Below are 15,189 nucleotides of genomic sequence, written 5' to 3'. Positions count from 1 at the left end.
TGCACCTGTAGTCCCCAGCTAGATGAGATGAAAAAGTGGGAAGACTGCTTGAGGCCAGGAATTTAAGGCTGCAGTGAGCTATGATCGCACCACTGCACTCCAGCCTGGGCAATAGAGCAAGACTCTGTCCCTTAAAAAAACAAAAAAAACAATAACAAGAACAAAAAAACAAGACAGCCCCCACAACAAAGAACTGTCTGGCCCCAAGTGTCAACAGTGCTGAGCTCAAGCAACTACCATCTAAAACAAAATGTGATGTTAGACAATTTTCTTAACGGTTCATAAACCAATCCTGAAGGCAGTTCTAGAACAAATGTTCCAAAAATATTTTTCCCATAGTAGCACTTTTACAAAAGTGGACTCCCCAAGACACCTGCTTGAAAAGACAATTTATTTAGATTTTTTTTTCCTTCTAGAGATAGGGTCTTGCCTCGTCACCCAGATAGGAATGCAGTGGTGTGATCCTAGCTCACTGCAGCCTCTGCACTCCTAGGCTCAAGCAATCCTCCTGCCTCAGCCTCCACGGTAGCTGGGACCACAGGTAGGCACCACCACGCCCAGCTAATTTTTTTTTTTTTTTTTTTTTTTTGTAGAGACAGGGTCTCACTATGTTGCCCAGGCTGGTCTCAAACTCCTGGCTTCAAGCAATCCTTCCACCTCAGCCTCCCAAAGTGCAGGGATTACAGGCGCATGCCACCTATATCTGTACCCAGCCTATTAGATAATTAAATTCTGGTGTTTTTTCTGAGTTTTATTATTAGAAACACTTTACTCACCTTCTGCTCTACAAATGTACAAAAAAAAACCAAACTACAGCCAAATAAACCAGTAATTTTTTCTTCTTCCTTTTTCTTTTTTTTTGAGACAGAGTCTCGCTCTGTTGCCCAAGCTGGTATGCAGTGGTGCAAACTCAGCTCAATGCAACCTCCGCCTCCCGGATTCAGGCTATTCTCCTGCCTCAGCCACCCAAGTAGTTGAGATTATAGGCATACACCACCATGCCCGACTAATGTTTACATTTTTAGTAGAGACGGGGTTTTGCCATGTTGGCCAGGCTGCTCTCCTGGCCTCAGATGATCCACCCACCTTGGCCTCCCAAAGTGTTCAGATCACAGGCATGAGCCATTTCGTCCAGCCCTTCTCTTTCAATAACAGATAATAATTTGAGCTGTGCCCATTATGCATCAGGCCCTGCTGGGGTTGTACCCACGGAAGACACAAAAGTCAGCTGCTATATGTCTGCAAGTAGCTAACATGTTACCCTTCCAAGAGGAGGCAGTACACTCAGCATGCAAAAAAAAAAAAAAAAACTATTTCAGGGAGTGGGCTGGGCACGGTGGCTCACGCCTGTAATTCCAACACTTTGGGAGACCACAGAGGGTAGATCACCTGAGGCCAGGAGTTCAAGATCAGCCTAGCCAACATGGTCAAACACTGTCTCTACTGAAAATACAAAAAAAAAAAAACATTTAGTGGGCGTGGTGGCGTAAGCCTGTAGTCCCAGCTACTCGGGAGACTGAGGTAGGAGAACTGCTTGAAACTGGGCGGCAGAGGTTGCAGTGAGCCAAGATGGCACACCGCACTCCAGCCTGGGCAACAGAGCGCGACTCCATGTCAAAACAAAAACAAAACAAAAAAAACTATTTATGAAAGTATTATTAGATGAGTTCCTATACTAAAGTTATTGGGATTCAAAATTCAAAAGAAGTCCATCTAATTGAGAGGGGAGGGTAAATCAACGGAAGTAGTGTTTGTTACAGCCTTGGGGGATGAGCAGGCTTTCATCAATTAGGAAGAAGGAAGGAAAGGTACGTGGCAAAGATCCAGAGGTAGCAAAGCACAAGGCATGTGTTGTGCTATGAGCCTCTTTGCTTATCATTTTATTTTGGGAACTCTCCCTCTCCACATGGAAGGGCTGTCAATCACATCTCTTCTGCCATGGGAGAGGACATGTGACCCAGGCTGGCCAATGAGAGAACTCTGCCTCCTGGGCCACAGTGATTGGTTCACGGGTGTGAATACGACCAAGCCAGGCCAATCAGAGCGCACTCTGAGACTGACTCTGGCTATGCAGAGAAATGCTGCCTTGTCTTTTCTCTGGCACCTTTATCTGTCAGGATGTTATCAGCCCAAAGCTACGGAGCCATGTAGGGAAGTACCATTGAGAATGATGTTAACTCAGAGGACAACAGGGCAGTGGGTGAAACTGAGTACTGACAACATTGCTTGATCTCCTGGATCAATCCACACCTGAAGCTAGTCCCCAGATTTCTGAGATACATGCAGCCCCAAAGTTCCCTTTATTTACTTAAGCTACTTTTTTTTATTTTTATTTTTTTGAATTGGAGTTTCACTCTTGTTGCCCAGGCTGGAGTGCAATGGCCCAATCTCGGCTCACCGCAACCTCTGCCTTCCAGGTTCAAGCAGTTCTCCTGTCTCAGCCTCCCAGGTAGCTGGCATTACAGGCATGCACCACCACGCCCAGCTCATTTTGTATTTTTAGTAGAGACAGGGTTTCTCCACGTTGAGGCTGGTCTCGAACTCCTGATCTCAGGTGATCTGCCCGCCTTGGCCTCCAAAAGTGCTGGGATTACAGGCGTGAGCCTCCGCAACCAGCCACTTAGGCTACTTTAAGATAGATTTATATCCCTTGCAATTGAGAGAATTTTGACCACCATAATTAGGGACTAGTGAATAAGTGAGTCTGGTTAGCGTTTGGGAGGATTCAATGGGAGAAATATGATGTGTCCATTGTAGGGTAGTTAATTACTGACACTGTCAAGGAAAAGAGAAAATGAAAACGCCATGCCACCAAGGAGAACATCAACCTGACAATTCAGGAAAGGAACAAAATACTGAGGAATTGGTTAACAGGCTGGAAAATAAAATATGAACGACAGCCGGAACTGCCGGGAGCTCTGCATGCCATTACCATCAACACCCACTCCCTCAGCCCACTGCCCACACGTAGAAGTCCCTCCCTGCATGCAAAGGGAAACGGCGTCAAACACACACCAGCCACAGGAGGTAGAGAGCAAGGATGACTTGCAGGGGGGCTGACCAGATCATGTTAATGTATGTGGCCAAGTCCATGAACCTCTGAGCGTCCACAGACATGAGGTTGACAATCTCCCCGACCGTGGAGGATTTTCTGGCTGAATTGGTGATCACCAGGGCCTGTGGGACAAAGGAGAGGGAAGGGGGGTGAGTGTGGCAGGTGAAGAGGCCTGACTCTCCCTCCAGACCCACCGAGAGGAAGGAGACTCTCAGGGGCAGAAATGCCGCAGATCTCTGCTCCTCCCCTCCCGACCTATCTGTCTTCCCAGGACGCCTGTGTCATCTCAAAGCCCACATTCTTATCCACGGTGCTCAATGCCTCCCAACCTTGAACTCATCAGTTGGCAAGGGACCCTCGGTGTCCTCGAAACCAGGGCTTCGCATGCTTTAATGTGCACACATGCAGCCGGGTTTTTTGGGGGGGAGTGGTGGGGGGTGGGGGGAGTTGTTTCGGATTCTGCAAGTCTGGGCTGTGGCCTGGGATTCTGCATTTCTACGCTTCCAGGCTGTGCCAATGCTACTGGTCCCAGATCCCACTGAAGGACTGAGGGTCTGGGCCAGGGTCTCTAATCCTTGGCATTCTTGACATCTGGAGCCAGATAATTCTTTGGGGGGCTGTCTTGCGCGCTGTAGGAGTTTTAGCAGCAATCCCTGGCTTCGACCCACTACATGCCCTCACCCCCCGTTGGGACAACTAAAAATGCCCCCAGATATTGCCAAACATGCCCTGGTGGGGAAAATCTCCCTAGCCCTCAAACATGACTGCACACTATCACCTGGTGAGTTTTAAAAACACTAAGACATTAGCAGGCGTGGTGATGCATGCCTCTGGGCCCAGCTACGTGGTGGGCTGAGGTGGCAGGATCATTTGAGCCCAGGAGGTGGAGGCTGCCATAAGCCAAGATCATGCCACTGCACTCTAGCCTGGGTGACAGAGCGAGACCCTATCTCAAAAAATAAAAATAAATAAAAAATAAAAACAGTGACACCTGGGTGCAACCACAGCAATCGCAATTTCACTGGTCTGGTGCAACCTAGGTGTCAGGAAGTTTTTTTGCTTTTTGAGACAGGGTCTCATTCTGTCACACAGGCCGGAATGCAGGGATGCTATCAGGACTCACTGCAGCCTCCAACTCCGGGGCTGAAGTGATTCTTTTAACTCAATGTCCTGAGTAGACGGGACTACAGGTACGCACCACCATACCTGGCTAATTTTTTAAAATTTTCTGCAGAGCCAGGGTCTTGCTATATTGACCAGGCTGGTATTGAACTTCCAGCCTCCAGTGATTCCCCCACCTTGGTCTCCCAAACTGCTGGGATTACAGGCATGAGCTACAGTGCCTGGCCTGCATCAGTTTAAGCTCCCCAGATGAGTCTAATTCACAGACAGGCCTGAGAATCACTCCTCTAGTTCATCAAGTACCTGCAAGACTGTCTCTTCCTAACCTAGAAGCCAAGCAGTTTCCTTGACCTCGAGACAAAAAAAAAATTTATAGAGATCAAGAAGGTAATTTAGGTCCTTTGAAATTGGATGTACACAAATGCCTGCTACATACTCTTATCATGCAAGGAATGTGCCACCTGCTCAGTTCAAATTAAGAGTGACAACAGGCTGGGCGTGGTGGCTCATGCCTGTAATCCCAGCACTTTGGGAGGCTGAGGCAGGCGGATCACCTGAGGTCAGCAGTTCAAGATCAGCCTGGCCAACATGGCAAAACCCTGTCTCTACTAAAAATACAAAAATTAGCCGGTCGTGGTGGCAGGCGCCTGTAGTCCCAGCTACTCAGGAGGCTCAGGCAGAAGAATCGCTTGAACTCAGGAGGGGGAAGTTGCAGTGAGCCAAGATCACACCACTGCACTCCAGTCTAGGGGAGAGAGTGAGACCTGGTCTCAAAAAAATGAAAAAAAAGACTGACAACAAGCTGAAACACAGAATGTTAACAGCAGAATGAGGATCCAAACTTGGATTTCCCCACATCAAGGGCCACTGATCCATCTAAGAAACTCAATTACTCACAGCTGATACACAAAAACATCTACACGCCAACCCCTGAAATCAGCTTTCCTAACGTACAACGCTTGATGCGTACTGTCCCTGCCACCTAAGGTCACGGAAGCTACCCTCATCCTACTGCTCCAGAAGCTGGGCTGGAAATCCCCACGCTGGCCCCAGAGTAACCCAGGGCTGCAGGAGGGGATGTGGAAGTCGGGCCACATGCCAATGGCACAGCGCCCCCTACCTTCCGATAGACAGCCCCAATGACAGCGGTCTTGATCCTCATGCCACTGACAAAGCAGATGTGGAAGTACTGGTGCAGCACGAGGGTCTGCAGGCAGGCAGTGACAAACAGCAGCACGGTGTAGAAGTAGCCCTGCCAGTCTGGGGCCTTCCTGTCGTTCACGAACTTGATGAGCAACCTGCAAAGGAGCAAAGAGAGGGCCTGGAATGACTTGTGACACGTGGGGGCAGGGAAAAGAGCTTCAGTGTTGGCACTGCAACTTTCTCCTGAGCCAGATGAGCTAGACACTATCACTTCAATTTCATAGACGGAAAAACAAGTCCACAGTGGTGATCTGGCTGTGCAGGTGGCCCAAACTGCTCATAAAAGAGGCCTCTGCCTTGGGGTTGTGCACTAATTGCTCTAGCTATATCTCATCACCAGCAAGTCACCCAAAGGAATTGCATAGGGAACAGGTAAAGAGGTAGGGAGGAAAAGAGAAGGGATATGTAGCCCCTGAGTCACAGAGCAGCAGAGAGCCAGGTAGGAGAGAGGCAACTTCCTTTCTGACTCCCCGGTTCCTGGTTGCAGTTTTTGTTATTGTTTGTTTTTTTTATTCTTTGCTTTTTTTTTTTGAGACAAAGTCTTGCTCTGTCGCCAAGGCTTGAGTTCAGTGATGCAATCAGCTTGCTGTAACCTCTGCCTCCTGGGTTCAAGCAATTTTTATGCCTCAGACTCCTGAGTAGCTGGGATTACAGGCGTGCACCACCACGCCCAGCTAATTTTTGGATTTTCAGCAGATGGTTTTACCATGCTGGCCAGGCTGGTCTTGACCTCCTGACCTCAGGTTGATCTTCCCACCTCAGCCTCTCAAAGTGCTGGGATTATAGGCATGAGCCACTGCGCCCAACCCTGGTTGCAGTTTTTTCATGGGATCTGCTGGCATTTCCTTGCTCTTGGTTTCCCAAGACAATGCCATATCCTCCCCATTTGGGTTTCAGGGGAGCCTAGTGGGTTTCTGTTCCTTGCAAACGATGTGGTCTTCACTAATATGGTAATTAAGTAAAGCATAAAGTAAAGCTAGGCAGTGACCATGGCTCACATCTGCAATCCCAGCACTTTGGGAGGCCGAGGCAGGAGGATCGCTTGAAGTCAGGAGCTCGAGACCAGCCTGACCAACAAAGCAAGACCCTGTCTCTATTTTTTTCAAAAAAGCTAAAGTAAAAATGGAGACATCTGGCTATGAGCCCACTTCAGGACACAGCATGACCCCAGGGTTATGACTGATGCAACTGAAAGATCAAATCCAAGGAGGGAAAATGGAGCCCACCTGGGAGGGAAGGGGGTCTTACTTTAAGATCTGCGGCCCGGAAAACATCATCAGGTCATGGATGGCCTTAAAGAAGAAGCTCATGAGGAAGTAGGGCCCAAAGGTCTTGTATAACACCTTAAACAGAGAGGGGTTCCACTCCTTCTGTGGGGACTTGACAATCAAAGCCTCCACCTCCTCATTCGCATCCACCTTGGAACTCTCTTTCGGCTGGGCAGGATCCTTGGAGGAGTACACGACCTTCACCGGCTGCCTGGAACACAAGGAGGTGAAGCCGTCGTGGGGTCTGCCAGAGACAGAGCCCCCTACCACAAGGACATGGCCAGGGAATGTCACCCTTCAGGGAAGGCAGAGTCAAAGACAACAAGCCCAGGGAGAGAGGCAGCTCAGCACAGTGGTTACAAACAAGGGCTCCAGAGCCACCGGCTCAAGGTCTGGCTTGGCCACTGGCCAGCTGCGTGACTTCAGGCAAGGTCCTTAAGCTCTCTGGGCCTCAGTTTCCTCCTCTGTGAAATGAGGATAAAAGTAGGACCTACCTCCAAGGTAGGTAAGATTAAACGAGTTGAATAAGTTAAAGACTTAGAAAACTGACGGCTCCAAACTGACCTAGAGTCAAGGCAATCTCCATCAAAAGCCCAGCTGGCTGCCAGGTAGAAATTATGAGCTAACTCTAAAATTCACATGGAAACTCAAGGATCCAGAACAGTCAAAACAATCATGAAAAATAAGAATCAAGTTGGAGGATTCACACTTCCTGATTTCAAAACAATACAAAATAACAATCATGGCCAGGAGTGGTGGTTCACACCTGTAATCCCAGCACTTTGGGAGGCCAAGGTGGCTGGATCACTTGGGGTCAGGAGTTTGAGACCAGCCTGACCAACATAGTGAAACCCCATCTCTACTAAAAATACAAAAATTAGCCGGGCATGGTGACAGGTGCCTGTAATCCCAGCTACTTGGGAGGCTGAGGCAGGAGAATTACTTGAACCTGGGAGGTGGAGGTTGCTGTGAGTGGAGATCACTCCAGCCTGGGTGACAGAGCAAAACTCCATCTCAAAAAGAAAGAACAACAATAGGCTGGGCACGGTGGCTCACGCCTGTAATCCCAGCACTATGGGAGGCCGAGGTGGGCAGATCACCTGAGGTCGGCAGGTTCAAGACCAGCCTGACCAAACATGGAGAAACCTCATCTCTACTAAAAATACAAAATCAGCCCGGCATGGTGGCGCATACCTATAATCCCAGCTACTTGGGAGGCTGAGGCAGGAGAATCGCTTGAACCCGGGAGGCAGAGGTTGTGGTGAGCTGAGACCACACCGTTGCACTCCAGCCTGGGCAAAAAGACTCAGTCTTAAAAACAAAAAAACAAAACAAAAAAAAGAACAACAATCATCAAGACAGGTAAAGGGATAGGCATATATAGATCAATGCAAAAAAAAAAAAAAAAACAGTCCAGCCAGCCACAGCAACATAGCAAGACCCTATTTCTAAAAAAAAATTTTTTTTTTGACTGGGTGCAGTGGTTCATGCCTGTAATGCCAGCACTTCGGGAGGTCGAGGCGGGTGGATCACCTGAGGTCAGGAGTTTGAGAACAGCCTGACCAACATGGCAAAACCTTGTCTCTACTAAAAATATAAAAAATTAGCCAGGCATGATGGCGGTTGCCTGTAATCCCAGCTACTTGGGAGGGTGAGAAAGGAGAATCACTTGAACTCAGGAGGAGGAGGGGGTTGCAATGAGCCAAGGTTGTGCCACTGCACTCCAGCCTCAGTGCCACAGCAAGACTCTGTCTTAAAAAGCATATAAATAAAATTGACTGTGATGATGACTGCACAACTCTGTGAACACACTAAAAATCAGTGAATTGTATGTTCTGCATACGTGAATTGTGCAGTGTATCAATATCTCAATAAAGCTGTCACCAAAAAGTAGTCTTTATCTTATAAGGATTTTTTTTGTTTGTTTGAGATGGAGTCTTGCTCTATCACACAGGCTGGAGTGCAATGGTGCAATCCCGACTCACTGCAACCTCCATCTCCTGGGTTCAAGCGATTCTCCTGCCTCAGCCTCCCGAGTAGCTGGGATTACAGGTGTGCGCCACCACACCCGGCTAATTTTTATGTTTCTAGTACAGACAGGGTTTCACCATGTTAGCCAAGCTGGTCTCGAACTCCTGACCTCAAGTGATCTGCCTGCCTTGGGCCCGCAAAGTGCTGAGATTATGGGCATGAGCCACTGTGCCCGGCCAATAGTTCGTCCTTGTACATCACTTAGTATTCAGTTGTGCAGATGTACATAACTGGTGCATCTGTCTGTTCACTTGCTAATAGATGTCTGGCTTACCTCCAGTTTGGGTTATCACAAAGTAGCTAAGAACATTCCTGTACCAGCCTTTTATGAACATATGTTCTCAGCTCTGTTGGCTGGATGCCTGGGAAGGGGGTGACTGGTGGTATGTTCACTCTGTCTAACTTAAAAACAAACAAAAAAAAACTGCCAAACTCTTCCAGAGTCACAGAAACATTTCACATTCATGCCAGCAGAAACCACAGTCCAAAATGGCCCTAAGCTCTGAGTGGCCATACACAAAAGAGAACATAAAACCACTACACACAAACCAATGAAGCACTGGGTTTTTCAATCCAAACAATTCAAGCAATTCTCATGCTTCAGCCCCCCTGTAGCTGGCTTACAGGTGAGCACCACCACATCCGGCTAATTTTTGTATTTTTAGCAGAGACAGGGATTCACCATGTTGGCCAGGCTGGTCTCGAACTCATGAACTCAGGTGAGCCTCCCACCTCAGCCTCCCAAAGTACTACAATTACAGGCATGAGCCACCATGCCCAGCCACACCTGACTTTGGAGAAGGAGTCACTCAGGGGTGAAGAGAGGTGGTAAAAGGATCCAGGAAGCCATGCAGACCCCCCAGCCCTGGCGTCCATCACCTGATCCCCGAGCCTAGGACACCCAGCAGCCCAGAGCTGCACGGGCTGCATTCCTTTCTCTGGTTAACAAAAGGGATCTGAGTGTAAGGGGCCACACCAGGAAATTCCAGCCTAGGACAGGGTTTTCCTTCTCACCCTCTCCAGGTTCACAGGGGTTACAGGTGCCAGATCTGGCTTACGCCTCTGGGAATAAAGCAAGCGATCCGTCTACCAATGTCCCAAGTAAATGATCCCCTGGCTCCACGCTGAGATCTCTAAACACCAAGGTACTCACAGAGCCAGACCCTTCTCAGGTGGCCCGCTTTCAAGCCCCAAGACCCAGTTCTCACCACATCCTCCCTGGCAAGATCAAAGTGTACAGATGAATAAATAAAACTTGTACAATTAAAACCTGCCCAGCATGTACTCAGGGCTAGGGCACAGCTTATCATGACACATATCTCACTGAATTCTCAGAAAATGCTCTGGGTGAAAAATGGAGGCTCCAGTCAGGCACAGTGGCTCACGCCTGTAATCCCAGCACTTTGGGAGGCCAAGGTAGGTGGACTGCTTGAGCTCAGGAGCTTGAGAACAGCCTGGGCAACATGGCGAGATATCATCTCTACAAAAAAAATATACATATATTAGCCAGGTGTGGTGGCACGTGCCTGTAGTCCCAGCTACTAGGGAGGCTGAGGTGGGAGGATCACTCCAGCCTAGGAGATGGAGGTTGCAGTGAGCCGAGATCGTGCCACTGCACTCCAGCCTGGACAAAAGAGTGACACCCTGTCTCAAAAAATAAATAAATAAATAAAATGGAGGCTCCTGGTAAGGCATGAAGGGACTTCATGGACAGCCCTTGAGGTTCCCACCCTGGTCTCCCTGCCTTCACTCTTGTCCCTAAATATCCACCTTCCCCAGGGCAGCCTGGGTTGTTATGAACCAGAACTCAGCTGGGTGTGGTGGCTCACACCTGTAATCCCAGCTATTTGGGAGGCTGAGGCAGGAGGACTGCTTGAAGCCAAGAGTTGGAGACCAGCCTGGGCAACACAGTGAGACCTGTCTCTATACATATGTAACTAACCTGCACATGGTGCACATGTACCCTAAAACTTAAAGTATAATAATAATAAAATAAAATAAATTTAAAAAGGCCAGGCGCAGTGGCTCACACCTGTAATCCCAGCACTTTGGGAGGCCGAGGCAGGCAGATCACCTGAGGTCAGGAGTTTGACACTAGACTGACCAACATGGAGAAACCCCATCTCTACTAAAAATACACCATTAGCCGGGCGTGGTGGTACATTCCTGTAATCCCAGCTACTCGGGAGGCTGAGGCAGGAAAATCGCTTGAACCCGGGGGGTGGAGGCTGCAGTGAGCCAAGACAGCACCACTGCACTCCAGCCTAAGCAACAAGAGCAAAATTCCATCTCAAAAAAATAAATATAAAATATAAAATTAATTAATTAATCAATCAGCCAGGCATGGTGGTGTGCACCTGTAATCCCAGCTACTCCGGAGGATGAGGTGGGAGGACTGCTTGAGCCCGGAATTTCCAGGCTGCAATGAGCTGTGATCATGCCACTGCCATCCAGCCTGGGCAACAGAGCAAGACCCTGTCTCTAAAATAAATACATACATACATACATACATACATACATACATACATACATACAAACAAACAAACAAACAACAGAACTCACGTCACACCACTGCCCTGCAGAAAACCTGCCCCCCTGTGTTCTCACTGCACCTAGAATCCCACCCTAACTCTCAGAGGAGACCCCTGCAAATCCTTCTCCTGCTTCATCTCCTCCCTTTCTCCCCCTCACTCACTTTCCTCAAGCCACACGAGCCCCCTGATGCACCACGAGCGTCCTCAGAGCCTTTGCACTGGCTGCTCCCTCTACCTGGAAAGCCCTTCCTTCCCCAGATACACACAAGGCTCACTCCCTCCGATGCAAGTCTCTGCTCAAATGTGACCTTCTCAAAACAATCATACATGGTCAGCTGGGCATGTTGAACAAAAACACTTCAAAAAGCAGTAACACTCAGGATGCCAGAGGCTCGGAAACAGCCAGAGATAGACTTAGGGAGGGACGGGCACATGCTCACCAAGGGTCATGGCCGCACTGGGTAGAACTTTGACCACTGTATCTAAAACACCTCCCTCAGCCGGACACAGTAGCTCATGCCTGTAATCCCAGCACTTTGGGAGGCCAAGGCAGGAGGATCACTTGAGATTAGAAGTTTAAGACCAGCCTGGCCAACACGGTGAAACCCCGCCTCTACTAAAAATACAAAAATTAGTCAGGCGTGGTGGCATGCACCTGTAATCCCAGCACTTTGGGAGACGGGGGCAGAAGAATTGCTTCAACCCGAGAGGCAGAGGTTGCAGCGAGCCGAGATCACACTACTGTATTCCACGCTGGGTAACAGAGTGAGACTCCATCTCAAAAAAAAAAAAAAAAGAAAAAGAAAACACACACACACACACACACACACACACACACACACACACAAGCTTCCTCGGTTACTCTCACCCTCATTTCCTCATTTTTATCTCACCCCAACACTATCATTCTCCAAAGCTTCTTGTCAATGCATGTTTCACAACCAACGTCCTGTCTCCCATATAGAATGTCGATGGCACCCAACTAGAGTGTGTCTCTTTTGTTCCACTCCCTGAACCCTCAGGGACTAAACATCGCTAAGCACAAAAGCAGCAGTCAGTTTCATCTGCTCAGTGGATTAAGGGCCAGGCCAGTGGAGGAGCTTCTGGATTCAAACTCTGTCCTCCTCCCAAGGCTGTGATATTGGCCTCTCCCATGGTGTCTCCAGCAACCTGCTCCCCTGACAAGCTCCAGGGGACACAAAGGTGGGCATCCGTCTTCCATGAGAGGAAGCCGAGCCAGGTGATCAGCAGAGGCGTGGATGATGAGGAATGCTGAAGCCCACACTACAAATGTGGCCTGCTTAGCGGGGGGGCGGGGGGGATGCTGCAGGTGAGGCTGAAGGAATCCAGATGAGATGGGTGATGTTAGGGGTCAAGTTGACTGGGTTAAGGGATACCCAGATTGCTGTTAAAGTGTTATTTCTGGGTGTGTCTGTGAGGGTGTTTCCAGACCAGACTGCCATTTGAATGAGTGGACTGACTAAGGAAGATCCATCCTCGCCCCATGTGGGTGGCACCGCCCCAATCAGCAGAGGGTCCGGACACAACAAAAAGTCAGAGTAATGGCAAGTGCAGGCGCTCTCTCTTCTGCAGCCGGGATGTCATCCTCTCCCACCCTTGAACATCAGAACTCCAGGATTTCTGGCCTCTGGACTCTGGGACTTACCCAATGACTCCAGGTTCTCAGGCCTTTGACTATGGACTGAGAATTCCACCATCACCTTCCCTGGGTCTGAGACTTTTGGACTTGGCCTGAGCCATGCTACCAGCTTCCTGGGTTCTCCAGGTTGCAGATGACCTAGGGTGGGACTTCTCAGCCTCCATAATCACATGATCCAGTTTCCCTAGTAGATCCCCTCTCACCCTCCATCCATCCATCCATCCATCATCTATCAATCATCCATCCATCTATCATCTATCCATCTACCTACCATGTATACATCCACCAACTATCTATCCGTCTATCATCTACCTATCATCTATCATCTATCAATCTATCATCCATCTATCTATCATCCATCCATTCATCCATCCTACTAGTTCTGTCTCCATGAAGAACTGTAATAAACAGGGACCCCACCTTTGCCTGCCAAAAACCTTCAACTGGGTCATGGACATGGGCCATTTCCTTACAATGCTCAGTCACAGAGGCCCAAGCTCTATCTGCCTCCCACGAGACAATTTCTCCCATCACCTGGACCACCCAAACAGCCTCCGACCGGAGTCACGAGGTCCACTGCTGATGTCCTAGTGGCTGGCACATGGATGTCCAGATTCCCACCCATCATCTGGGTCTGACTTAAGGCCTGTATCCTGGGCATCCCCGGAACAGAATGAGGAACAGAACCCCAGTCCGGGGTTTTTCCCTGTAAGGCCAGTGGGTCTGTGGGGAATCCAATGCACCACACTGGCCCCATCACAGTTTATCGTAATAAACTTACCCCAGAAGAGGCAACAGGAACAAAAACAGCCATTCTACTACCCCCATGGCCGCAATCCACTGCCCCCATGTCACCCGCAATTTCATGTTCCAGCTCGTCCAGGCTCGAGACAAGTCTTATGTCCTTGTTTAATTGGCAGCTGCTTTTCTTTCTTACTGTTACATAGAATAATAACGCATCGTGCAACTAATGGCGTCTCAGATTTGATGAGTTAAGGTATGTGCAGGGGAGGCCCTGGCCTGATTCCCGAAAGAATGACAGAGGTGGTGCAGTGGGGCACGCCTTACATAGGGGGTAGAGCCTAAAATCCAGTACAGCCAAAATCACCCTCAAATGGGGCTTCTTTGGCTAAACAGACTTACATGGTCAGCTGGGCATGTTGCACAGAACATTCAAACAGCAAGAACATGCAGGATGCCAGATGCTCAGAAAGAGACAGAAAAAAGTGAGACTGACTCAAGGAGGGATAGTCACGCGCCATGGCAAACAGCATCAACTGCCTGTTTGGACAACATTTCTCTTCTTTTTTTTTTTTTTGAGACAGAGTCTCACTCTGTCTCCCAGGCTAGTATGCAGTGGCGCAATCTCAGCTCACTGCAACCTCAGCCTCCTGGGTTCAAGTGATTCTCCTGCCTCAGCCTCCCGAGTAGCTAGGATTACAGGCGCATGCCACCATGCCTAGCTAATTTTTGTATTTTTAGTAGAGACAGGGTTTCGCCATGTTGGCCAGGCTGGTCTCAAACTCCCGACCAAGTGATCCGCCTGCCTTGGCCTCCCAAAGTGCTGGGATTAGACATGAGAGCCACCACACCCAGCTTCTTTCTTCTTTTCTCTGCCCAGTTGCTTTAATGACATGTGAGATCCTACCCCATTTGGCAGAAAAGCAAACTGAGGCCAGGAGGAGAAGTGAGGCATCTTGCCGAGAACCACAAAGCTAGTAACAGGCAGCACTGCCAGGGCCCCACCCTGGATTCAGGCCACAGTAGTGGAAAGGAGGTGACCGGGGCATCCTGGAGGACAAGGAAACTCACACTTACTTCCTAGTCTTGGCGCATTCCTTCTTCCAGTTCTTTACCAAAACAGGCACGACTTGTTCCGACGTGTCCTCCTTGTTTAAGGACCAGAGGTCACTGCCCTCCAGGGGCTGGCGGTAGCCCCGGACAATCAACCTGGGGCCAAGACACAACGGGGTTAGGCAATGAGAGTCAATGAGAGGAGGAGGAGGAGGACGGGGCTCACTCACTCCACACGCCTGCTGATGCCGCTCCCCTCTGCAGCACAGCTGCCTGCTGCAAATGAAGGCAGCCACGCAGCTTGGGAAGTCAGAATGTGGATGGACATTTGCATATATTACAAGCTAATTACAGCTCATTCTGTTGGGTCATGCAGGAAAAATGGCTTTTTTTTTTTAGTGGTGCATACAAAAGACTTAGGGAAAAAAAGATGATTTAGGAGCGAAGTATCAGGATAGCTCTTTTTTATTTTTTATTATTCATTCATTCATTTATTTGGAGAGAGGGTCTCGCTGTGTCACC

At 49.0% G+C, this 15,189-nt stretch overlaps 1 protein-coding gene across 9 annotated transcripts in view; it reads right to left on the bottom strand.

Annotated features, from left to right (window-relative positions):
* Positions 1 to 15,189, bottom strand: part of LOC101130854 (multidrug resistance-associated protein 1) — a 190,068-nt gene that overhangs the window by 90,293 nt on the left and 84,586 nt on the right. For 7 of the 9 annotated variants that reach the window (XM_055365324.2, XM_063699510.1, XM_055365320.2 and 4 more), the window contains exons 7-10: positions 14,692 to 14,823; positions 6,629 to 6,859; positions 5,298 to 5,475; positions 3,016 to 3,177 (exon numbers count right to left, since the gene is read on the bottom strand). In XM_055365324.2, coding sequence (XP_055221299.2) covers positions 3,016 to 3,177; positions 5,298 to 5,475; positions 6,629 to 6,859; positions 14,692 to 14,823 — 703 coding nt within the window. The remainder of the gene's footprint in view (positions 1 to 3,015; positions 3,178 to 5,297; positions 5,476 to 6,628; positions 6,860 to 14,691; positions 14,824 to 15,189) is intronic. The other 2 variants (XM_063699512.1, XM_063699513.1) reach the window with 1 other exon arrangement.

The sequence above is a fragment of the Gorilla gorilla genome, chromosome 18 (genome assembly GCF_029281585.2).
Source record: "Gorilla gorilla gorilla isolate KB3781 chromosome 18, NHGRI_mGorGor1-v2.1_pri, whole genome shotgun sequence".
NCBI classification, from domain to species: Eukaryota; Metazoa; Chordata; class Mammalia; order Primates; family Hominidae; genus Gorilla; species Gorilla gorilla.
This window is presented reverse-complemented; position numbering and strand designations above follow the sequence as displayed.